This window comes from Polyodon spathula, chromosome 18 (assembly GCF_017654505.1).
Source record: "Polyodon spathula isolate WHYD16114869_AA chromosome 18, ASM1765450v1, whole genome shotgun sequence".
In the NCBI taxonomy this organism is placed as follows: domain Eukaryota; kingdom Metazoa; phylum Chordata; class Actinopteri; order Acipenseriformes; family Polyodontidae; genus Polyodon; species Polyodon spathula.
Window position 1 is genome coordinate 19,324,571 of NC_054551.1, and position 26,992 is coordinate 19,351,562.

The 26,992-nt window shown below is 37.7% G+C and overlaps 1 protein-coding gene across 1 annotated transcript in view; it reads right to left on the reverse strand.

Annotated features, from left to right (window-relative positions):
- Positions 1 to 10,046: 10,046 nt before the first annotated feature.
- dnai3 (dynein axonemal intermediate chain 3) overlaps positions 10,047 to 26,992 on the reverse strand; it is a 35,285-nt gene continuing 18,339 nt past the window's right edge. Inside the window, exons 13-23 of the mRNA XM_041277487.1 lie at positions 21,259 to 21,381; positions 20,205 to 20,278; positions 19,874 to 20,024; positions 19,632 to 19,728; positions 17,896 to 18,023; positions 17,635 to 17,698; positions 16,303 to 16,433; positions 14,414 to 14,618; positions 13,290 to 13,381; positions 11,283 to 11,405; positions 10,047 to 10,383 (exon numbers count right to left, since the gene is read on the reverse strand). Of these exons, the coding sequence (XP_041133421.1) occupies positions 10,240 to 10,383; positions 11,283 to 11,405; positions 13,290 to 13,381; positions 14,414 to 14,618; positions 16,303 to 16,433; positions 17,635 to 17,698; positions 17,896 to 18,023; positions 19,632 to 19,728; positions 19,874 to 20,024; positions 20,205 to 20,278; positions 21,259 to 21,381 (1,332 nt within the window). The 3' untranslated portion in view covers positions 10,047 to 10,239. The remainder of the gene's footprint in view (positions 10,384 to 11,282; positions 11,406 to 13,289; positions 13,382 to 14,413; positions 14,619 to 16,302; positions 16,434 to 17,634; positions 17,699 to 17,895; positions 18,024 to 19,631; positions 19,729 to 19,873; positions 20,025 to 20,204; positions 20,279 to 21,258; positions 21,382 to 26,992) is intronic.

Consider the following 26,992-nt stretch of genomic DNA (forward strand, 5'->3'; position numbering starts at 1 on the left):
CATACATAGTTGCGACAAGGAGCGGGTCCCAAGCCAAACTGTATTGTACAGTTGCCAGCACCCACGCATCGGAGGTGCAAGCGCACCAGTAGTGCAGCTGTTGAACCATGATTTGGGTCTGAGGCCACCAGCCCTCAGGGGCCATGTTGGGGTGGCTGAGGCTGAGGCAGGGCTGGCAGTGGCAGTTGCCTAGGGTGGATGCCCTGGAACTGCCTTCTAGGGTGTTGCTGCATGGGCTGGCCATGGCCACGCCCACTACGTTGTGTGATGGTCCTGCCCCTTGCCTGAGGCGAGGCCTGTAGGCGATGCCTAAGGTCACCTGACGGGGTTGTGGGAACTGGCACCTTCCTGGTGACTGTCCGCATCGGGGTAGAGTGCCAGCAGCTCAACCTACCTCACACCAAAGCAGGGGGAGGGAGCAACGCGGCTACTTGTCTTGATGCCTCGTGTTCCCAAAGAGACCACTGCAGGATCTCCTCCACTGCTGGGCCAAAGGTATGGCCTGGTGGTATAGGCATATCAAGAGTGCGGCCTTACCAGCGTTAGGCACACGCGCCTGTGACAGCCACAGCTGTCTGCGCGCGACTATTAGGCCTGCCAGGCTCCGGCCCAGTGCCTGCCCCTGCAGGCTGGAGATCTGGAGCAATGTGTTTGATAATAATTGCAACTCTGTGGCTACCGGCTCTGGGAGCGGAGTGTCCCGTAAAACACCATCCATGTACGCAATCAGCATACTGGATGTATTAGCCAAGCGGGTACTCTGGACCTTCACCTCGTAAGCCCTCCAGACGTGTGTGTCTGTAACCCTGCACTGCAGGTTCGGACACACAGGGTCCCTGGCCATACCTCCTACCGGTGGAGCCTTGACCAAGACTGCGATGGCGTAGTCTACAGGGCGAAACCCGGCCAGGCCAAGCTTCTCCTCCCCCTCCAGCGAGGCCAGTGGAGAACCATGTCTCAACTGAGCTGACGTTGTGGCTGGGTGGTTTCAGGAGGAGCACTCCTCCTCCATAAAATCAGGGAAAGCTGGGAAGGGTTGAACTCGGCCAAAAGACGGAGCAACGTGGCTGTCCAGGGGAACTGCAGGTACTAGTAAGCAAGGAAACCTCGGAACTAGGGGTCGCTTCAGCAGGGAACTCAGGCTCAACCTCGAACTCCATATCCAGAGGAAAAGCAGACTCCCCCCGCGAGGCAGCGATAGGCAACGCGTCTTCGTCCGAGTAAAGTGCCCGGTCGATCTGCTCGCCCAGCTCTCTCACGACAAGGTCAGGGGGCGGTACAGCGACTGCGGTTGACACAGGGGGTGAGGGGGGGGGCGCCACATGGGCACCCACGGCTGGAGCCGGTGGTGCCTGTTGCCTCTTTAAAAGCTCCATGATCATGTTTTTGATATCTCCACTTTAAATGGCTGGGTACTTTTGATAACTTGCCGTTTTTTTTCACATATCCAATATGTTTTTGGTTCAGATATAGGACATTTCCAAACACAAAGTTTATTCTTTACAAAAGATGCCAACCTACTCTTTACAAAAGATTACCAATCTAATTGAGAAGACATTATTTATAGCACAAACAAGCGTTATATCTCTGCTTGGCTGAGAAAGTATAAGTTGGCATGCTTGTGATGTGGTCGAGAATCCCCTTAAACTTTTCTGTTTTAGTGTTTCAGAAATATTTTCTTCAAAAGAAGATCATTGTGTTGCCGCACTGAATCTCTTTGTATAAAAGAAGTACACCTGTATAAGCTTAAATGATTTGAAGAAAGAAGCATCTCTGGCATTTCTGTTCTATCTCTCAACTGTATTTGAATAGGTTTCTGCAACCGTGCTTTTGGTTGGTTAGAAACACCAAGCTGACATTTGAGTTTGGCAGATTTTGAAGGTAATATTCCTTTTTTATTTAGGCTCCTATTGGCAACACATCTAAGAACTGAGATGTGAATTGTAGCCAATCCTGACACAATAATGACAGACATCCTCTGTGTGACATTATCCAGAACTGGTGGGAATGCAGGGCTCAGATAATTATCTTAACCCTCAACCACTGCCAAAAACTGAATATAGTAAATTCTTGTTAATACTAATTTCAAGGGCCCAGCAAAACAATATATCTTATCTAGAATTCGTATTATCAGGAATCTAGAGCCAAATGCATACTGTCAGTTTTTACCGAAGTAATAGGAACACTCATTCAAATTTCAATTACAGATCAATGAAATGTACTATACATTTAAAAGTACTGTGCATTTTATTGAAAATAGGGCTGTAAGTTAACTTTTAAAAAAGTATACTTTACAAATGAACTGAACTTGAAACCTGCACATCCAATTCTGATCAAAGGCACACTCACCTTCTTAGACAGGAGAATTGCCTGTGCCTCTGCTGCATACACCCGCTTGAGATCCATTTCCGTCACCTTGCATTGAGGGTTCGGTCACGCGGATTCCCTAACCCTAAGGCAGAGGAGTACGCAAATCTTGGCCGGACCGATGGACATCCGTGCACATAAATATGCTAGAGTTGCAAGCAGTCTCAATTGATCTCCACCACTTCCTCCCGGTGCTGAGAGGTACACATGTGTGTTGATCCAGATGGTCAACCACCAAGGTGGCCTACTGTCCCCAGGGTTGCACAGCATGGCCTTCAGGCTATTTACATGGGCTCAGAAGAACTTGCTATCCCTACGGGTGATGCACATTCCCGGAGCGGTGAACTGGGCAGCGAACCTCCTCTCCAGGAGTGGTCTGCATCCGTCAGAGTGGTGACTCCACCCTCAGATAGTGGAACGCATTTGGGAATGGTTCAGGAAGGCGCAGGTCGATCTCAGAGACTACACATAGCCCCATATGATACTCCCTCCACCGCTTAGGCGGTGCACTCGACTTAGATGCCCTAACTCACAAATGTACCAAAGTGTTTTTGTATGCTTTCCACGCCTATACTGCTCCAATATAGGTACAGGTGAGTAAGAAAGTAACGTAAACTAAACAAACATCCAAACAAACTAACACAAACGAAATGAATGTGGTGTCCGGTGGGCCTCCAATAAACCCACACACACACAAACACCACACCAATACAAAACCAACACAGTGACAGGCCAAAAAGACAAACGTGAATGAATAAGTACATGGGGAAAGCAATTACAAAGACAGTCTTGATGGCAATGGATGATAAATGAAATTTAGGCCTAACAAGTCCAGTGAAGCAATGCACAAGTAATCCAAAGTAACAAAAGAACAAAACAAAATTACAGGAATCAAAGTAAAGTAGAAAAAACCAGCAAACAGAAAAGGAATAATCTCACCAAGAAATAATGAAGTCCCGAATCGAGTCCTGTACTGAATGATGATGGATGAAGATTGATGAAAAAATAACAATCGTAGAAATGTTGAGTCTGTTGAATAGAACCAGGTTGAATGGTGAACAGCCGTTTGGAAAATACCAGGAGAATCAGGAACAAAATGGAGACTGAACACGCTAACAAAAACAACCCCTAAACAGACCTTGAACAGCAACTAAACTTAAACAAGTAACAGTGTAAACAAAAAAGAAAGGTTTAGACAAAGTACAAGATTTTAACAAAAGAGTAAATGGATGCACCTGTATTTATCAAAAATAAAGTTACACTGTAATTAAGTAATGAGCTGTTTGTAAAATGGATTCCTCAAGAGAAAAGGGAGTTCTCTCCTGGCCTAGCCAGCCAGCTTTAATACCGGTTTTGGCTTCCAAGGAGCTCTGAGATTGGAGGAGTGGATATCTGAATGAGCCAATGGGGGGGAAAGGATGAACACAGGGTGATAGCAAGGAACTATGGGAATTTGAGTTTTAACCTGGCCAGGCTACTGACCCTAATAAAAGGGACAGGTGGGTGAAACTTAAACCCACTTTATGGAGCAAGTGAATTGCTACAACTGTCCATTTTGAAGGTGTATTTAGCAGCTATCTCTGCAGGCCATGCCCCCTTAGACTCTGTGTCTTCGGGTGCGCATTTCTACAATACCTGATTTCTTAAAGGCGCTCTGCGGTTACGTCCTCCCAGGAGGACTGTTCTCCCTGAATGGAGCCTTACTCTTGTACTGGAGGCTCTCACGAAGGCCTTGTTTGAGCCCATACATTCCTTAGACTTATAGTGCATGTCTATGAGGACAGCCTTCCTTGTGGCAATCACCTCCGCTAAGCGAGTCAGTGAGCTGCAGACACTGTCTGTGCACAGCTCCTGCATGTACAGTATATATTTGGGAGGATGGCAGCAGGGTGTCTCTGTGTACCAACCCTGCTTTCCTCCCCAAGGTGATCACAGCCTTCCACATTAATCAGTCTGTGGAACTGGAGTCCTTCCATCCACCTTTGTTTGTTTCAACGGAGGATAAGATTGAATTTCCTCTACTCAGTGCGGGCTTGAGATGCTACGTGCACAGGACAAGAGCTCTGCGTTAATCTGACCAGCTGTTCATCTGTCACAGGACACAGACCGTAGGACAGCCCCTCTCTGTAACATTGGATAGTGGATACAGTCTAGACTGTGTATAATGGTGCTGGCTTGCCCCTACCTGGTAGGGTAGCCTCACACTCCACTAGAGGGTTGGTTACATCTTGGGCCCTCTTCAGAGGTGCATCGATGTCTGATATTTGTACTGTGGCTAGCTGGGCTATGCCGCATGCCTTCTCCATGTTCTACTGCTTTAATGTGGTAAACCCTGCCTTCATTAGGCATGAGGGTCCTTGAGAGTATAAATTCACACCACTAACCCCTGGGTTAGAGAGTGCTAGTGCGTCCCTCATATGCTGCCTTTCCTTCTCCCTCACGACGGCTCTAGTATACATTATCCCATACATAATGTCATTGGTAGTCACCTTCGAATTGAAAGGGAACGTTAGGTTACTTACGGTAACCCTGGTTCCCTGAAAGAGAAGATGACCACCAACCGCAAGGTCACGTCGGTCGCCCTCACGGGTTTGATGGAAAAAGGATGGAAAAAGTGAAATGGCTTCCTTTGGATGACAGTTTTATCCGCACGGTACCAAGTACATCATCCCAGGAAGGGGCCTATCAGCACCTCAGCGATACTTACCCAATGGGCAGGCACATCCCATATCCCATACGTAATGTCATTGGTGGTTGTCTTCTCTTTCAGGGAACCACGGTTACGGTAAGTAACCTACATTTTTGCATGAGCACTAACATTAGAAACTCAAAATGCATCAGGATCTGTAGTCGCTAAACAGTAAAATGCAACACAGAAGTGCTAATGTGAAAGTTAATACATTTCCCAATATTGTTTAGTTTAGTTCAGTGGCGCACCGAGGGAGGGGGGAGGGTACTGAGCAGGCTATAGCTCCCCCCAAATGAACCAAAAAAGAGCTCAGCCTTGTGATAATGTTTCATTCAGCAGGTTATATAGCGTCTGTTGTTTTAGTACATACCAGACTGACAGCTGAGAGCTCTCTCGGTCAAAACTGCGGTGTGAGCAGGGGGTCGTGGCTACCAGGCTGCGTGCTCTGTAATTGGTTCAGGTTGCGTGCTCTGTGATTGGTTCAGGTTGCGTGCTCTGTAATTGGCTGTTTATGTTCCTTATGTTACTGGACTTGCAGGTGAAAGAACAGAAGTTGTAGGGGGAAGGAATTAATAATAATGTTGGGTTCGTACGGATGGAAAAAATCATGGAAAAGACATGGAATTTTAAAACAGTGTTTTCCAGGCCTGGAAAAAGTATTGTAAAAGTAATGAAAAAATTGCTTCGAAAAGGTTTGAACTATATGTTGTTTAATACTACCGATTTGTTTTTTCTGTCTCTGTCTGTTTCCTTGGCTGACCTTTGAGATGTTTATTTCTTTTAGAATGGGTCATGTATACAAATAAGGTGTTTTGGGTCACTGTGACCCGTGGCATTTATCTATGTAGATTTGTGTGCAGAAAAAAACAAAAAAACAAAAACTTTCATTTGTTATTTTATTATTGTTATATTTGTATTATTATTTCTGAAAATGGCTGCACCTGTCTGGAGATATTTATAAACAAAAAAAAACAAACACTAAATATCTACAAGGCAGAGCCTAATTTTCTGTCAGTGTTGCAACAGCATCTCACTGGTAAAGACATTCCAAAATGAGGAGCTCCCAGGTTGGCAGTCAAAGAAGTTTTATCACAGCTCCTGGACAGAAAAGAATAAACTCTTTGCAATTAAAAACATTTAATCAATTTAAGGCTGTTTAAATTAGTTTGAAATTGCATCGGGTCAATATGACCCAAAACATAACAGATGTACCCAAATTCTAAATTTAATAGGAGTGTTAATTAAAGCTCACTTGAATAAGGTTTTCACTGGCACTTTGGAATGGTGTTGACTGCACCCTGAAGCATGACTTGCAACCTGTTTTGTTAACACTTATATTAATGTGTTTTTGAGAGTGACTAACTAAGCTCCTGATGTAGTTTCGAGTCTGTATTAATTACTACTGGAGTATTTTTACCCTGCATTATTGTGTGTAAACAAACTAAAATGCATTGTTGTTTCTTTATGATGAGCACGCCACTGATTACATTTGATAGAGCTAGTAGATTAAGAGCCATTTTTGCTTCACAATTTCAAAAATTAGCGATAGACCTACTGTTACTGTTTCAGAACTAGAAAATAACAACTCATAATTTAAGGGGAATCGCTTCAGTTAAAGTTATGATAAGACTTTTGAGAAAGGAAATGTAATCAGAATAATCACATTTTAATGGTTGGTGAGATGTTACACTTTATAAAACTCCCAATCTCTTTGGTCTGTTCTAGAATCTCCACAGGACATAAAGATACATAACGCCAAGGCCAGCTTTTTCTTTAAGTAAAATGTGCTGAATTTAGATTCTATTGGGATGTTTTGTTTCATCACATCACCCTCACATTTAAATGTTGTTTTCCAAATGACTAGGCAGCAGCAGTAAATGCCTTTCAGCTGAGCTGAACATGTGCAGTGTGTATGGGGATTCTGCACAACACACCCATCTTAAGTGATTTACACATTTGCCAAACGCCTATTGAGCATTTCCAGGCTCCCCTCACCCACTGAGCAGAAAGAAACTGCACAATGCCCATAAAATAGCTGAATTAGACCAGCTGATTTACACCCCCTTCTGCCCAGCACCTGCTTTCATTGTTTTCCAAGACAGGGGCAACCTCTAGGGTGTGTTATTATACAAGAATGCTGCTTTTGAAGAAATGGTACCATTCCCCTCTGCCAAACACAAGCACTTAAATGAAGCAATCATCTGAAGTATGCTGCTGAAATGTCTCGGCTTGAGAGGTGAAGAGGGCCCATTTTCTAGCATTGATTGAGGTGCATGGCTCACATTTCAACAAAACATTATGTTAGAAGCTATAGTCAAAACAATTTTATTTTAAATGTTCAGGTGTTTATGTTTTAGTTTGGGAGCAAAAAAAAAAAAAAGTTATTTCTTTTAGGAAATGCATCATTGCCTTTGCCCTTTATTGTTTAAAATGCTCATTTCCATACAGCATGCTAATCTATTTTCATTTTAGTAAGTTGAAATTGCATTTAGTTCCACATTTTTGTATCTTTTCTTTTTCTGCTGGACTGTATAACCTTGATAATGAATTGTTTAGTTATATTTGGTGAAGTTAATTTGACAAAATAACAGACAGGAAAAAAATCTTCCTGCTGCAATAGTTGCACATCAGTACTGTACTAGGTGCTGTTTACCTATTTTACATGAATAGTGTAATTAAATCGGACCATTTACGTATAAAAAGATACAGCAGCTAAGTTTTAACCACCTTGGGAGGAAGAAAACGATGCATGGGAATATGGGCTACATCATCATTATTTCATTCATCCAGTTTGAGCAGTGTTAGAACAGCCAGTACAATGTACACATTGGAAAAAGTTAAAAAAAAAAAAAAAAAAAAAAAGTTTTCTGTGCTCAATCCCATGTGCGTCTTTTGTTTCACATTCTGCTAGTGTCTTGACCATATGGACGTCTGTTTCAACAAAATCTATGCCCTTCAAACAGGCTTGTGACTCATGGAAAGAGTGAAGTCACCCGTATCGTGTTTAATCTGCCCGGCTCTGATCCATTTAATTTCTGCTTGACAGACTCTACTAAGTTACATGGCATCTGACCTAGGCAGGGAAACCTGGCAACAGGCAAGAACTCTGCATAATGTATGAGCTCAAACTGAGAGAGGACGCACAGATCTGCATTAATGTTACCTTCATGTTGTTGCACATCAGTGCAGGCCACCATTAAATCATTCATGTATTTGTTAGCAGAGGTGCGGTTGTAAGATTCCTGTAGTTTGTTGTTGTCCTTGGTGATTGCTTCTGATTTAAACAGACAATATATTTTGCAAAATAGAGGTGTGACCCTTCTTCATGTGACAAGGTGCCCAGTGTGTTAATGCTAATCGGCACCTCTCTAGATACCCAGGGGCAGGAACCAGCTGCCTCACTTTAATGGTAAAAGTTGCACAAAGAGTTCATTATCTTTATAATTATTTGTGTCTTCTCTGTGCTTGTGAAAAGCCATCACAATGTAATAACACTCTTGTTATTAGGATATTTTGAGGATAAATAACTATCTGTGGGCCTTAATTTTGTTTCAGTAGTTTTTATTCATGTGTTTCTTATTTACATTTGTAATGTTTCATGCAACTGTTACCATACATTTTAAATGAAGCAGAAGAACGAAAGCTGTTTTTATTATGCATCAATTGTTAATTGTAGATGACATTGTTACTTTGTATATATTAAAAATGACAGGGCATACATATTTTGGTGTGTAAAACAAAAATAAAGAAATAACTTCCTAAAAATATATATAAAAGTGTTCTTGCCTATTTTTATGCATTAATAACTTGTCGTTCCTTTGTATTTTCAGACTGACGTGAAATAAAACAGAACTGTAGGCCTTGGGAGCCGCTGTCAAAGAAGAGTGCTAAATGCATGCTGTTAACAAGGCAACAGGCTGACTTTGAAGTATAGCTTCTCCTACAAGCAGGATGACAGAGCCTATTTAGAAAGACTATATATTTTCTAGCCAGTATGTGGGAACCTAAGAACCATCAATGGAACCTGTGTGCAGTAAAGTCTAAGGCATTTGAGTGGGAGACTGTCTGCTTCAAAACCACCTCTTCTGCATACTCCACCTACAGTATCAGCTTAATCATTTGGATCTTTGGCAGGTGTGCAATTCTTAAGGTTTTAAAGTACCTTCAATTAACTCCAGTAGAATCGACACTGTACCCTAATTTAGTGCAACTAAATTTTTCTTCTAAAGTTCTCTCAAGATATGGTCACCATTACTGTAATAATTAACTTTTGCCTGATTTGTTTCCTATGGGTTACACTCTAGACATTTGTTTTAAAGCTCAAATTTAGTGTTTTGTTTGCGTAATCTTACCAACATTCTTTCTATTTTAAATCCAAATAACTTTGTTCATTGTAAGCTCAGGATACCAGAGGACACACCTAGGCGGTTAAGATAGAACTATCGAGCAGCTCCATTCATTTACAATTAACCCATTAGAATGAATTCATTGAAAACCTGTGATAATCAAAAGTTTCTCTCAAACAAGGACTACATGGAATTCGGAGGGGTGGTTTAATTTTGACAGATAAAGAGAACCACTGTGTATTTTCAGTTTCATATAATCCAGCTATACTGTATGTATTCACATATTGCAATATAAAATCTATTACAGATTACTAAACCGGGATATTTTGTACAATAAAATGTAAATATATTGAAACATATCATTGTGTTGTTATAGAAAAATTGTTAAAATAAAACGATAACAAAAATTCTATAATATTTATTTATTTAGCTGTGAGATGACCACACCCTCATAAACCTTTCCGTTTTAAAATAATATAAGACAGAACAGCACAAACAATGGTACATTTTTTTGTTGTAGTTCTTAAATCATCATACCACATAACACAGCATAACACTGATGTGGTAAACTCACTTTCTAATCACCCTGTACATGTGGTTTGATTTCATGTGCACAACAAATCAAAACAGAAACAATGGGGTATTCTAATAAATGTGCACACTTTCTATCTATCTATCTAGCTATATAGAATTCTGTATTTTTATTTATTGGAATATGTACATAACTGGAAGACTACATCGTGAACAACAAAGTTTTTTTATTTTTTTTATTTGTATCTTGTATCTGAAATACTGTGATTCATACAGCAGAACAGACTTGGCATGACAGCAGTGTTGTCAGACCCCAGGCAGTGGATTATCCTCGGCTGGCTTTATCAAACCCATATCAGACAGAATGCATTTCTCCAGTTTCAGGTACTCCCTGAACTCCTGCTGAACCTCTTCTTCCAGCTGCTCTGCTGTCTTTTCATGAACAATCTCCTGGAAGACACAAGCTTCTAGTTTGAATGGACACCAGTGTACAAACCAAATTGACTTCTTATCAATCTCTAGCATGGGTCAGTCCTGTCTACTGTTCATTTTGTACTGCAGTTACAAAGACTGCTCTTGTATTGCAAATTCTAGATATTGCATTGTTTATACAGGCATCAAGTACTACAATAACATCTTCCAGGTTTAGTTAAAAACTGAAACATGTTTGTGTTTTAAGTTCTTGAAGCAGCTTTTACTTTTACCCTTTTTGCCATTTGTCATAGTAAAAAAAATATTAAAAAATACAAATACTAAACATAAATAACAAAGTATGTTGGTTTTGGCAGTCTTACAAAAAGAAAAGGTTCAAGAATTAAAAATAAAAAACAGTAATATACAAATCTCTCAAAACGCTGCTTACTAATAAATCATTTTTGGTTCCTGCTGTTCAACTTAAATGAATATATTTCTATTCTACGACCTATTCTTGCTATCCTTATATGAACAATGTGATCAAATTTAACTTTTCAGTTTTTGGTAACAATGACTAAAAATTTTATTTTAGTTGTGTAGTAAAAATACAAAGCATAGGGCATCATATATGAAAAATAAAGTACTGCACTATTCAAAATAGCATATTAAATATATTAAAATACATTATATGTCTTTTCACAATATGTACTAATATCAGATATTTCCTCTTTCTAGTATTAGGTTGTTTATCAATCATAGTTAATAAAGTTGCTAAAGCACAATTATCACAGCTGCATTGTTTGAATAGAAAATGCAATCTGTGTTGGCTGATAGAGGTTATGCTGTCTCCTGAATACCAGATTAGATCTGACAGGTAGAAATTACTTTAATCTTTAAATTAAAATGCAATATAAACCCATAAAAGCATCACTTACAGACAGTCTTCTCAGCTCCTCTGCATCCATGTCTCTTTTCTCCTGTTCTCTGAATTCTCTCCGTTTCTCAGAATACTTCAGATGTTTAACTTCCCTCTCAAAGTAATTGGTAACACTTAGTTTCTGAAGAACAAATACAAAAAAAGAATGAATAAATTGTTAAACAATGTTGAACCTTATTCTGAGGTATTATTTAGCATACGAGAAAAATAGGGCTTTGTCAAATTTGAACTCATTTATTTAACAATTATTTTGATTAATTCCCAATTTTTTGGAATGTCCAATTATTATTCAACCTAATTTGGGAGAGACGAAGACAATTGCCATCGGCCATCCACTTTTTTTTCTCTCTGCAAGCCCGCTTGGCCAGCCACGGGGGTTGCTGGTGTGTGGTGTGCCAAGGAGTCCCCAGCTGACCTAGCCCCTCCCTGCCCGGGCAGCACTTGGCCAGTTGTGCACCGCCTGCTGGGAACTCACATCCACGGTCGGCAGTGGCTTGGATTTGAACCGGCGATCTCCAATATATAGGATGCATCCTGCACTCTGGATGGAGTGTCTTTACCGGATGCGCCACTAAGGAGCCCCAACTAGTTTATTTTAATGCTTCTATATTCTTACAATTGAGCCTTTTAAAAATACGTATTGATGAATTCAGCAACATGACAGTAAAGTAAATTGAAGTCAATTCTTTGGCCCTGTCCATACTATGCCTTTAAATCGGCTTAAAAGTGCTAACTATGGTTAGCATAACACTACACAACATTTAATACCACACTCGAGACCACCTCGGGGTAGTGTGGACGCTATAATACCAAACTATACTTTGTGCATCCTCCAATATTCCAAAATGCTTTCTGATATGTTTTGGCACGTGGACATTACAAATACAGTATTCCATATTTGCTGGGTTGTAAACATAAAATACAGTGCATGTTGAGATAATATCATATTAAGTCCCACAGTTCATTATGTTGCTACGAAACACTACTTTAGCAGGATTATTAAAATGTACTTTTTATGGTGTGATGCAGCCATTAATTATTATAATTATTTAAAAAATTAGATTATTATATCTACAGTGTATACCACATTTTCTTACTGTTCATGGTATATTTTATTCCAAAATTGGGTAGTTATTTATTTTAAAAATTGTTAATAAACAAATCTGTGAGTGTTACAAACAGACATTTTGGCAACCCCTGTAGGAAAGACTGACCATTTCTTACACTTAACTTTTATATTTAGCAGCCAAACATTTTAATTTCCCAGTTCAATTCTGCCTTTGTTGATTTAGTGTACTCAATGCTGAATTCTCCGGAGTCTTGAGTGGTGCAGTGTGGAAATCAGAAAATAGGCCTTCAGGTTACACAGGTGACTCTTCTAGGCAGGGTGGTTCCTACATGACGTTTGTAAAACATCTTTGGAAAATAGTAATCTGCTACCTTTATTTTTCATAGGTATGTCCATTATCTGCAGAGTAAAAGTAAGTTCTGCACACAATAGGCAGGGGTTTGTGTAAGATTAGACATGCCAGGCTTTGTTTTCATACAAATTTTTTTATGCTTCTCACAGAACGGACCTACCCTTCTTTTCTTTCTCTTTGCTCTGTTGGAGGCATGGACCCAGTTATGGCTGTAAGAATTACAAATCATAGCTTATAGGGGCTGTTCAAAGCTGAATGTAAAGCTTAAAAAATTCCACTTTAAGGTACAGTACTACTTACAATACACGACTCACTGTTTTTTGTTTACAAAAACATTGGCCAAGCAAAATACTTAATTCAGCGTTTAATGTGGAGTCTGTAGTCTAAAATGTGTTTGGTTCTTGAAACATTATTCTGAGCAGTATGTGTGGAACCTCTTAACTCCTGTCACGATCCTATTGCAGTAATATTGTTTATGTCTAAGTGTATGAGCTGGAACAAACTGAACGACTGACATTTTGTAACCAGTGTTGCTTAGGGCATTTGTAATAATGTTACTAAATACCAGGATCTTGATTACTCACTTCATTACTTGAAGGGTGACGGAGTGTCCATGGAATCTCTAAAATATGCAGTGTGCCAAACTCATCAGACACAGCCAGAAGGTGTTGCTTGGCTAAACAGAAAATATTGTAATGGACAACAGTAAAACCATAGTTGATCAGTCTACAATCATACATTTTGGCTAAACAGTCTGATGGGCTTGATTATAGTAAAACCGTTATGAACGTATCTTTTTGGAGGATGTTATGTATCGGATGTCTAAGATGTATTACTTTCCAGTATAAAGTGAGAGATTTCAAGGTTCAAAAGCTATGATTCTGGGCGAGCTACTTGACCTCTGAGTGCCTCATTTGCATCCAGCTGTAGAATTGTACAGAAGCAGCCCCATCCGTGAAACAAATTGTTCCACTTAATGAAATGAATAAGATTGGTCGAGATAGCACACAAGTGGCAAACTAATAAGGAATTTATACAAGCATTACACTGTCATTCAAAACCCCTAACGTCTGTGAATAAAACCTAGTTTTACATGAAGAAGCAGCTATGAATCTGATCAGGGAAAATCTGATTAGTTTAAAATGAAACTATGCAGTTACAAATTCTGATACTCTGATTAAGGTATGTACAGTAATTTCACACGACTACCATTTGATAAATTAGGCCAAGAGTGATTTATTTTTACTTCTGATATCCACACTTTTAGATTCCCGTACATAAAATATCTAGGTTTATAAATTAGAGATACTTTGAAAAGCCAGATTTAGAAAGCTTTGAGTTATGTCTTGAAATATTTATATTTAATAAATATTTTTATTAAAACCAACAATCAACTATATATTTTGTTAAAAACAGAAGTAATTAATTAACAAAAGTTCTTGTTGAAATGTTTTGTTCACTTTTTTCTTACTACGGTGTATCCTATGATTGTGTCTTTACAGTTATATGGATGAATCATGTATATTAAAGTGTGTATATATATATATATATATATATATATATAAAATTAATAAATGTGACGGCATCTTTAAGTTGGGCAACAGGTTCCAGAAGCTAGTAGGGCAGTGAAGTAAATCCTTATAAAACAGTTGATTGAACTGTAATAGACCTCAATGTAAAAAAAATGGAAAGTTATCTTTGTACATACATGACACGATCCATGGCTTGATGCAAGTTATCTGTCCGGTGGAGATGTTTTGTGTTTGTGAAGGCTCATGTGTTTTCTCTAGCAGGTCCCAGATATCGATGTTCCCATCCTCCTTCCCGATGAAGAAGACTCCGGGTCTGGACAGGGACCAGTGCCCCACTGTACATTTCTTCTGGGAAGCACTGGACTGAAGGATGGGACCGTTCTAAACACACAATAAAAATGCCACACTATGCCAATCAAACAGTTCTGCAGTATAGAACAAAGAATAAGAACTATGAAGCATTGCACATTATTGTTTTCAAAGGAGAAAGGGACATGCAAACAGTTTTTAGCCTTTGGTAGTGCACAAAAATGATAGGGAAAAATAATCACTTGATGCTCGTCTTTATCTCATGTCTGTCAACTTACTGAAGATACCCACAAAGGAGATGTTGTGTCAGGTTGTGCTGTTCATATGCAAACATCTCAATGTTTTTAAACACCTAAATCATAAACCTATTATCAGTTTTCATAATCCCTTTGGGGGTAAGTTATCATTTTTGATAGAGAAGTCTAGCAGAGGCAAATCACTTAGTTGCTTATTAAAATATCAAGTTGTGAATAAATGTCACTGTAGGCAAGTCATTCCATGCCTAAAATTGTTGTGGTTTATATGATTTGGGCTATGCCTGAAGTGTGTTGAAAAAAACATAGAAGTCATTTTCACAGAATGAACAAAAACCTATTTAGAGATTAAGCGTGGGGGAATGTAGGAATGTTTACAGCTTTTGTGGTCATGATTAAGAAACATATCCACTATAACTGTGTATGAAAACGTGTTATAAAGTACATACAATAGAGCATTTAAATGCAAGAATGGAAACCTTTGTTCTTGAACTTCTGTTGACTGAGGTTCATCTCCTATTCGTTTTTTTTTTTGTTTTTTTGTTAAGGTAAGGTTCAGGGCATGTCAAAATTATGCACATGTATATAAAGTAAAAGGGAACAGTGGTTTTAGTTACAAACCTTTCCCAGTTAATTTGGCTTGAACACCAATAACAAGCAAGACAGATCATGCGAATACAGAAGAGATGCCCACTTTAAATAAAGCAGTTTTTTTTAAAACACAGAGCACACCTTTATCAGCGTCCCTTTGCACTGTGCATGAATCAGAACAGTGGAAGCTAGTCAAAACTGGGTACTTTAAAACATATTTATACAGTACTTACGCAACTGCTAACATTGTACTGAGCTCTTTTCACCCTGTTTACAGTATTTGTGGTGAAGGTCACCCTGTCACATACAGTATATACTAGTTTAACCTGCAGCACAGGCAGCCTAATATGAGGGACACTCCCCCACCACACTCCCTTAAATGCTTTTACTACCAGTATCACAGATCCTGAATGTCATGTGCATTACCCACTGTTACAGATTTCTTTTAACACAGTTTATTTCAGAGATCCAGGTTTTGTAAAGCACATGCATATAATATAATGTTTTAAAAAATTAGAGATTAGAATATTACAATTTATCACAATGTAAAACGATAAAGCAAAATCTTTTATAGGACAGTTCCAGCAATAAATAAATTCAGTTAATAACCTTAATTTTGCCTGCTCCTAAACAAAAAAACAACTTGATGCCATTTTTTTAAACTTGTGTCCTGCACGATTTGGAAATGCTATCAAGGTGGAAATGAACTGGGTGAAATTGAAATTAAATAAAGTAAAAGAGACATCTTCACAAAGTTGTTATTATTGGAATAGGTCCTGTGCGTCAAGAAAATGTTTTTGTTCGGCAATAAATTATAAAATCAAACTGGCAGCTTTTATTTGCAGTTTAGATGGCAAAACAGCAATCAGTTCTGATATGGGTAAGAACAATAAATATCAACAAGAACTTACCATCAGCCCTTCTTTCCAAATGGCAAAAGTCCAGCCTCCTACTGTCAGGACAATGTCTTTGAAAAAAGGGGATCTCTTCACTGTGGTGACTAAACCATCATGTATTACGAAACAACGAGTAGGTTTGGAACCTGAAATTAAGAATATTTCAAGTTATTTGAACCCCAATCAATGGAACATAAACGTTAGTTAGATGTGTCTGTGGTATGGTAAAGGGAAAAAAAAAAAAAGTTTAATATCTGCGATGGCTATGTGGTACAGATAAACATCTGGTTTACTTTACCAGGGAAATTTGTTTTGTTGTTAAAATTAAAATTTATTTGGGAGCCACATGTTTCTTATAAATGGCTTCCAAGCAAGTTTACGTTTCCTAAATATGTAGAATAGAATATCTAATATTCTGTATTTCTATGGGGGGAATTTGGGAGCTAATTCTCCAGACTTCAATCTTGTAAATTCAAACCCCAGTCTGCATGTATCGTTCATCATAAATCTGAGAACTTTCAAAGGTCTCTCTCTGAAAGACCTTCCTGGCAGGTCTGAAGTTTGATTTACAATGATACAACTCTCCACCTTTACTTCTTTACAACAGTGCCAAACAATTACTTGTGTTTTTAAGAGCTTTAATTGCATTTATCACATTTAAAGTAAAGGGTGTTTGTCTGTTCATTTAGTTTTTTTTTTCTAGCTCTGCACACTAGATTTTGAAATCAGTGCTGTTTTGTGGGTAACCTCAAGGCTTGCCACTCAAAGAAAACCACAAATGTTTAGACAAACCAGATATAAGTTGAATTGAACGGTTATTGTTTCCAAATCAAAACGTTATCTGTTTGTTAAGTATTTACAGCAAATCATTAGGTATATATACACACAACCATCTCTAAGATGAGGTTGAAGGGTTTATTTTCAAAGGCAACGTTACAGTCTTTTAAAGACATTTCCAAGTATGTGCCTGCAGTTTAAAAGAGCATTCTCAATGGGCTAGAAACTATGTTTCTGCATGACAAGATGTGACATGTTTATCTATACAATACTATTGTTTTTCAGTATATTCTGAAACCTGCCCACACTGTAGAAAAAACACAGTTTGTTTATTATATGAAAACCAAATGGTGTTTTCTTATAGGGCAAATATGTTGAAACACAACTTGGGATTTGCATATTTTAAAATGCGGATATACAAATTACTAGTGTTAAATATATATGACGCAATATAGTTAAACATGGCATAATATAGATCCATTCAAACAATTAAATAAATAGTTCTGGAAAAACCTTCATCAGATGTGTATTAAGGGCGCAAAGGAGGCTGCTGCTAATGGGATGACTTACTGGTTAGTTTTCCAGAATCACTGTCTTTTTCCAGTTTAAAGTCTGAGTACACCAGTTCTCCATCCTAAATAAATACAAGATGTTTTCAAGTCAGGGGTTCCATAACCAAAAAAAACAAAACCAAAAAAAAACAAAACCAAAAAATAATAAAAAATACAGCAAAAAACAAGAAAATAGAATGAATACAAATCCGTTTATAGAAAATCTGTACTTTTATAGCGCATTACTGAACTTGCAAGATGAAAAGTTAGATTAACTTACTTCTGTTCCAACAAAGAATGTGGTGCTGATGTCCTCTTGTGTCTTGAGGTTTTTTGCAGAGGGCACCCTCAGCATCCCATAATCAAGTCCTCCGTCTGACTTTTCCAGTTTTGCAGCACGAGATTTATCTGCAAAGATCAGAGAAAAGGCTATGAAACAGGATGCTTTTTAAAGCTTGCCTTTTTTTTAGGTCAAATTTGGACTATTTTCCAGTGTTTTTAAACTGAAACCTGTTTAATGAGAAAAAAAAAATGACTGAATGTCGTGTAGTCCTGGTAAAAAAACAACAACAAAAAACTGCATTTCCCGTTTGACGTCACCGGTCTGTTTCAAAGCTCTTTTCAAAATGGCCGCTCTAGTGCACTGATAGTGTAAGGATTATTACCTACCTTGTCAAACAAGTAACACAGCAATATCAATCCATGATGTGTTAAGGAAAAGTCAGCACTTTTTTTTTTTTTAAATCACTTTTCTTGCAGTGATTTAGAAAACCCATCATCAAACCCCAGTGCACTAGAGCGGAGATTTTGAAAAGAGCTTTGAACCAGACTTTAAAGTTATATGCGTAAAAAGTTGTCAGGGTGTTAACAATGAAAAGAGAAATTACAGGTACGTTATTTAAAGCAATAGGCAAGGACGTATAGCATTATATTTTTCGGAACCCCGCTGCTTACTCTTTAAGATTAAATCTTTGTTTGAATACAGTTTATTCATTAAAAGACAATAATTACCAAAATTAAATTACAATATGGATTTGCAAAACTGTATACATAAAGATGTACAGTTTTCCTATTCCTACGGGAATCTATTAACCAATCTCTACTGTTCAACCTTGACAGCACTATCATAAATATAGTCAAAGAGATAATAAGAGTATCATCAGTAATTTGATCAGTGAAACACTTGTGTACAGACAGTTTTATACTATGATACACTGTGTTGGATCTCCAACCATATGACTTTATAAAAAAAAAAAAAAATCATCTGCGGTTGTAGCCTGGGATAAAGACGCTGTTGTCAAGGGAAGAAGTGGAACTATAGTTGAGTCACTCTATTATGTTTTTTGAGTATCTTCTACCAACACCATTACCATTACCTGTCTAATTGGAAGGAATTGTCTCAAATACAGTTCATCTGGGATAGGAAGTCATACAGTATGTTTGCTTGTGCTAAAACCTAATAATCTATATGTTGATTACTTTTGCTTGTCCTTTACGATGTTGCAAAATGAGCACTGGAAGAACAGGTTTGGGAATATGGTATTGCTAACACACATCTGGCTAGATTCTCAAAGCTTTTTATTTTAAATCGTCATTACACATTTTTTTGTTTTGTTTTAGACAGGTAAAACACAACCAATTGCTATGCATTTCTTTAACCAATAAATTGCAACACGAGAGGCTAATTAAATACATTTCCTGCTGACATATGTAAACCATAAACACATAACTTTTTCTAATTCTTATTATTTGCTTAACCACATGCATGAAACGGAAGAAGCCAGCTAGTTCTGCACTGTTGATCTGTGTGCTTACTGACCCCAGAAAAGCCAGACAGGTGTTGACAGCTTCCCCAGTCATATTCTATTCAATGGTTTGAGGTGCACAGGGAGGTCAGGGGATTTATAAAGATAAGACTTTAAACCTTGAACCGTGTTCAGCGTTGCTACTTGTGTGGTTCTGTTTGTCTTATATTATGCATGCTTTAAGAAACGCTATGCTTTCACAGTTACTTACCGGTAATGCCACGTAGCCGTCCTTCTTGAAGAATGTCTTTCAGACTAACTTTTACAGCGCTGTACTCTCCACTTGTTTCAATCCTAGGGAGACCCACCTGGTTACAGAATTAACGAGTTGTTTATATAAAATATTGGTCACAGTGTTACCTTTTCTTTTTTTGTTCTAGATTAAGGCATGCTGTTTGTGGTTGTGACTAATTTTAGTTAGATGTTACAGAAGTGTAGGCAGACATCAAATACCTTAATTAGAGGCTTCCAGGTGAGATCAAGGTGTTTGAAAGTATTTGGAATTCCTTGGGGATTCTCAAGGTGTTTTTCCTCCTGTTTCTTTCGGTCCGTCATTGCTTGGGTAACAACGTTTGGTGGCCGGATATCCCAAAAATTGACTGAGCTAAAATAAAAAAAATTTAGAAAAAAAAAAAAAGATTATATATTCATAGTATTATTTTAGTTCACTTCAAAAGACCAATGGAAGAATACATGATGTAAGATTTGCTGATGTCTTCAATACTTGTTTTATATCACAAAAAAATGTGAGAAAGAGAAGACTTTCAAGAGGAAGGTACAATACCAGTCAGGAGCACATGTAATAATCTGGACACAAATTCCATTTTTGTTTTCCAAGGGGATTCCTTGTCTTGAAATCTAACAGAAAAAGAAGAAAAGTAGTCCAACAGAGAGTCATTTAGTCTCATTTTATCAGTAAGTGTAAAACATTGTTTGGTACAGAACTGACAGTAACACATTTGGCTTTATCCAAATGTACATTGATTTTTTTGTGTTTAATCTTTATGGGTAAAATGAATTATTCAAGATAAAACACACATTACCCCTGGCCTGTAGCTGTAAAACAATAACCCTTTTCTTTCTCACCCCACCCCCAGCTGTAAAAGCATCAGCAGCTTACATATTTTAACATTGCATGGCACCTGGCTTAGCAATGTTACTGCAAATGAACTTAATAGCCTTGGTTCCTTTGACCTCTTATGTTGGACGTCCATAATGAATCTGAACTAAGCCTCTTGGGACCCTATCTCCCCAATAGCCAGATGTCTTTATATATCTTAAAAGATTACAACTTTGACCTTTGACTTCCAAAACACCTCAGTGCGATGGCATTTCTTTTTCTTTTCTTTGGATATGATGCAGTATCTACTGAACGTTAAGCCATTTGGGGACAAGCCAACTTCAGATTGTTTCAACATTCCAATTGACATAAACTGGTACTTCTGGGAGATAGGTGGTTGATCCAATCCAGAGGGATTCCTTGGTACTGTAAATGATCCAATAATATCCTAGCAGCATAGCAGTTGATAACATTGACACTTACCCAAGTAAGCATATAGTTTGACTAATGCCTTCATCAGTTTTACCACAGAATTAGGGAGTGTTTTAATAAAAACATTTTTAGTAATACTAAAAGAAAATATGTTTCTGTCAGCAAACATGTATCCATATAGCGAGCTCCTAAAACATGTTTCTTTGTACCATCCCAATTTGTTTTTAGCACCACAAACAAGCATGAAGCCATGTATCCACTACCTCCAGCCTAGAGCCATTACCTGCACAAGAGATCTACGGGGTGCATGAGAAAAAAAAGGAGAGGCATTGAAATCCTTACTTACCTCATAGTAGTCTGGCAGCCATTGTACATCACTAATTGGTGCTTTGTGCCCATGCTCTATGGAGGAGACAGCACAGTAGCGCACAATAGGAGTTTTCTTCACATTTTTGTCCTCAAACCCTGGCTGCAAATTTACACACAAGAGAATTTCAGTAAGATTACCTGTTCATTTAAAATTAGAGGCTCATGGTTGACTGACTAATTTCCATCTCATTAGTTATCATTTACACTAAATCACATGTATGTTTAAAAAAAAAAAAAAAGCACTTAAAAAAAGGCAGAGTTATTTATTTTAACTTAGATATCTAGCAATACATATACTTGCATTTATAACGTTTAGGGCTAAATTCTCAAAGCTATTTACTTCAAATCGTCATTAGCACATTTTTTTCAGGAAGCAGAAACGCATCCAAACCAGACATAAAGAAACAAGACTTTTTAAACTTGTAAGTAATCATAAGTTGTTTCTCATACCTTAAGAAGTGTACTGGTGTCTTTTCAAATTAAAATTATGATAGTGATGATTGAAGTAAATAGCTTTGAGAATCTAACCCTTAATGTTTTTTGTATATGGTAATTATCAAAATGATTTTAACTTCTGCCATTTCAAGGATATCCAGTTTCTAACAAGTGAAAATGTCTTTTACATTACATCAAGCTGCAGGCCTAACAGTAGGCTTGTGACAAATGGATGTACTTCAAGTTTACAATGGCCTTCTAATGGTAATATTTTGTCAGCATTTTTGTTTTGTTCATGGTAGCAATATAAGGTCACCTTTAAAACGCATGCTATTTAATGTGCATTTGGATTACATCAAAAAGAGGCGATCTGCCTTGTAGATTGGTAAAAAGATTCTGGATTTATTATTAGTTTTAAATCATTTGTACTTTTAAATCTATATGTAAAAGTCCAGGAGGTCAAAGGTCATCAGCAGCAGTTTTGTTCAACAAACACATCAACACCAATCTATGCTATTCGAAATGTAGCCATGAAATCTATTATATATATATATATATATATATATATATATATATATATATAGATATCTTATATATATATATATATTAATATATATATATATAACTAATGATTATTTGTACATAGACATACTGACGACGGCCTTTTGTCCTGGGAGTATTTAATCTATTTATATAGTTCCCAAGGGTTTCTCTTTTGATATAATAAAATATTAAATATTAAATATTAGATAAATAATTAGAAACCCGCATCTCCAAAAATAGTAATACTGTATATTAAGAACCATTTGGGCAATGTAGAATGCCCATTTATATAATTAATTTGCTATACGGTACACATACAGAATTACTGAAGACTGGCAATTTCATGTCTAACATTTCAAAACCATTTGTTTTTCTGTTTCTGATTTAGAGCAGAGTCTCCAGATTCTTTCCGTTTGCACAAACTAATCTCATTAATGTTTCAATACCACACTGTTACATCTCTCAGGGTTTTGTATTACTTACTAGTTAACACTTCCTTCCTGCCCAGACTTCAAAGAACTTTGCATGAATAAAGGTAACAAAATCATAGCATTGGATACTCCTAATGATGGTACAGAGATAGTATTGAAAGTCTAGAGGATAATTTTAGGAAGGGAATGGCTATAAACAGACTGGGAGGGCTCTGGTAGTTGACATCCAAAGCCATGCCAGCACTCAGCACATGAACAGCGTGGTAAGGATGCCCCACATCACACAAACTGTACTGAAGAAACAACATATATGTGTTTTCCACCATGTCATTTTAGTCTTTAACCACATTTAGGTACAGTAAATGAGCATTTACATCTCACGAGGGACGTTTAAAATGTATACAAGTAAAGTCCTAAATCTGAAATACAATAGACGGCTTTACTGGTATGTTGCCACCCACGTAAACCATGAAGTGAAATTCACGTGGGGTGTTGGTACTTTCACTTTAAAGTCGTCACGTATTTTTATATAATATATATATATATATATATATATATATATATATATATATATATATATATATATATATATATATATATAAAATGCTTGGATAAATTAAGTGCTGTGATTGGCTTAACAAGATCACATGACCGCGTGGTAAGAATTGTCTAAACGTATGGCCATGACATCATACACCAACTTACTTACCTGATCTATTAATATTACTACACCTTAATAGCAACAATTATCTATGTTTCTGTAGGTAAAAATGTCAACATACAACTGAAACAGCATTTAAATAACACAACAAACAATGTTTTTTTTTTCATCTCTGTCACTAAGAATTAAGGAGAAAATGGCAAATACACTGTGGTATTTAATCAGAGAACAGAACAAAGAAAACTCTGAGGTAAGCAGGAGCAGTAAAACTATTCAAAAGCCATCCGAGAAATCACCATGAAAGTCTCTCTCAGCATGTAATATATATGCCGCAGCGGCATCTACTTAGTAAACTAAATATCGCCTTATAAAACTGACTAGTGAGTATGCGATGTTTAAATTAGACACAACAGATACATCTCACCACTACCCTCTGGTTTCAGAAACATATTTAAAACAAAATTAAAATTAGAATTGTCTTACCGTACACCCTGTCATGGGTTATTTCTTACATATATTATAATTTGTTTACTTCATTCATGGCATTTTACCACTTTGTCTGATAATAAGTGTTGGAAACCGCCAATGTTCTGCTGTTTTTGACAAATGATATACAAGAATTGTCTGGACTGACAGCAGTTGTGTAAACTTTTTTTTAATTTAGTTGTTGCCAAATATTTTTTGGTTATTTTCTTCCAACACACGTTGTCCTCCGAAGCGTGTGCCGTCAGCCGACCGCTTCTTTACGCACTGCGGATTCACCATGCAGCCACTCAGGAGCTACAGTGTAGGAGGACAACGCAGCTCAAGGGCAGCTAACAGGCAAACCTGCAGGAGTTCGGCCAGACTACCGAGGTCACTGGTGTGCGGTGAGCTGAGGACACCCTGGCCAGCCTAGAACCCCACCCCCACCCCCCGGCAACGCTCAGCCAATTGGGCGGCGCCTCCTGGGAACCCCTGTCCATGGTCAGCTGTGGAAAAGACCAGACTTGAACCGACAACTTCCAGGCTATAGGGCGCATCCTGCACTCATGCAGAATGCTTTTACTAGATGCGCCACTCGGGAGCCTGGCAGTTGTGTAAACTTTTGAAAAGTGTTACAGACTCCTATAAGGTATGCAAAATAATATAGGGGATGAGTCTGCTTTTATCAGCCACCTGTTGCTAATGGCTTCTTTTAAAAAGGCTGCAACATCCTATTTAAAAACTAATCAGGCAAATATCCCCACTGGGCGTACAGAGATCAAGTCTTCTTATTGTTTTAATACTGATGGTGCTGTAATTAAGTTCCTCTAGTTTTTCTATTTTATTAACAATATTTATTGTTTTACAGGAACAGACTGATTATCCTACATTAGTAACTGGAATTATCTACAACACACAGACATGGTATGAACAAAAAACAAAACCAGGTTGTTCACAGATAATTATGTGTGTCGTACAAGTATTTGCAGAAGAAAGGAAATGTTTCTACAGTACTAATTTTAAATACATATCAGCAGACATTACTTGAACAACATTTACATTTAAGGCTACAACACACACTTGTGAGTTTGTATTTAAGGCTAAGATTTTGGCACATTTTCTGTGCATTTCCCAGGCGAGGTGCGGCACAAAACCAAGAATTTATGGAAAGATCACCAATAATGTAGTTTTTGCTACATCAACATACACAAGAGCTTTTAAATAGTACACCAAAACAATATAAAGACTATTGCTTTTGATTACTGACCAGTTTAAATGTTACTTTAGAGTATAAAACTTACAGTACATACTTCAAATCGACATAATTTCTGGTCAGAGTCGAGGGTCTCAGACCCTATGCGACAAGTCAGAATTACGTCATCTACAGTCTTGTGTACTGTCTTTTCTGTACAGCCTTAACAGATCGTTAAACCTTTCACCTGTTATTCCAAAACACCTCAAATATCTCTCACTGTCACATACCCACATCTCTCTAATTAGGCTTCCAAGCTGGTGTGGGAAGCCTATTGTAATTGTAAAGATTTTTATTTTTATTTTTTTATTACCATTTTTCCTCCCAAAACTTTAAACTTCCTGTTCACACACGGTGTAACCAATCAACATGAAACTTGGCAGGTATCATTCTGTATAAAGTTCAGACGCCATCATCTTGGGGACAGTGGAATTAAAATATGGCAAAACGGTGTTCTTTCGTAAAACAAGATGGTGGCCAGACCTATGTTTCACTCTTAAATTTAAAACAAGCATCATCCCAATGTCGATATAAATGACTTTTTCAAAAACGGTGTTTGTGTGTAAACCAAGATGGCCGCCTGATGCATTTCTTAAAAAAATATTTTCTAAATCTTCTTCTTGAAAACCGGTGAACTGATTGATCTGAAACATTGCACAGTCATCAACAACCAAACCTGATTCAAGTCATAAGTTGCAGCGATACAAAATGGTTGCCAGCAAATTCACTGAAATGCACCCCAAACATCAAACTGCTTTTGTTTGGAAACCATCTAACCAACTAACTCTGAACTTGGTATGCATCATCCTGGGGACAATGGAATTCAAATATGTAAAAATTGTGTTCTTTTGCAAAACAAGATGGCTGCCAGACCTACATTTTCTTCTTCAATTTAAAACCGCTTCAGGTGAAAATTTGTTTATTTGATTAACTCCAAAGTCATCCCTGTGTCAATACAATTGACTTTTTTAGAAATGGTGTTTGTGCATAAACCAATATGGCCACCTGACACATTTCTTGAAAAACCTTTCAAAATCTTTGGTCAAATGTAAATTTAGCTTATAACTCCTTACAATGTGTAGATAAAGTCATGGTTACTATAGTGTTTAAAGTTACAAAGCATTGTGAGATAATGAACTAATGCAGTATTTTTAACTGAAACAACTCCATAAAACTGATCTGTTGCTGACACTTGTGCTGCAGTGCTACAGCTTGCCAAAATTTCCAACTGGTACTGCGCTTAGAAGCTGTAAAACTGCCTGGCAGTTCTAGTTAATGTTTGCAATTCTCTGTTTTCAGATTCTTTGTTGGTTGAGAGGACGGATGTACCAACGACGTCGCTTTTGATAAGCCTCTAGTATAAGAGGTACAAACTCAGCACATCTACTTAAATGTCAATGTATTCAATAGTGTAGCTGTTCAGCTTTTATAGCTGTCTGCGTCTGATGTATCATCTGCAACAGAAGTATGAACCAGACTTCGGAGTTTTCCACGATTCTGAAACAGCATGTTGCAAAGAAAGCCTCTATAAGTCGGTAAACTTCTGTTGTCTGATGCATTTGTTCTTCTGTCCTTACAGAAAACAGATCACTCACAATTTTCTTGTATTTTAGCTGTCACCCATTTACATGCTTGCTCGCTCAGCTACAGTGGCTCTCAAAAGTATTCACCCCCCTTTTCCAAATGTTATTGTGTTACAACATGGAATCAAAATGGATTTAATTAGGAGTTTTTGCCACTGATCAACACAAAAAAGTCCATAAAGTCCAAGTGAAAAATAAAATCTGCAAATTGTTCTAAATTAATTACAAATACAAAACAGAAAATAATTGATTGCATAATTATTTACCCCCTTGAGTCAATATTTGGTAAAGGCACCTTTGGCAGCAATTACAGCCATGAGTCTATTTGGATAAGTCTCCAC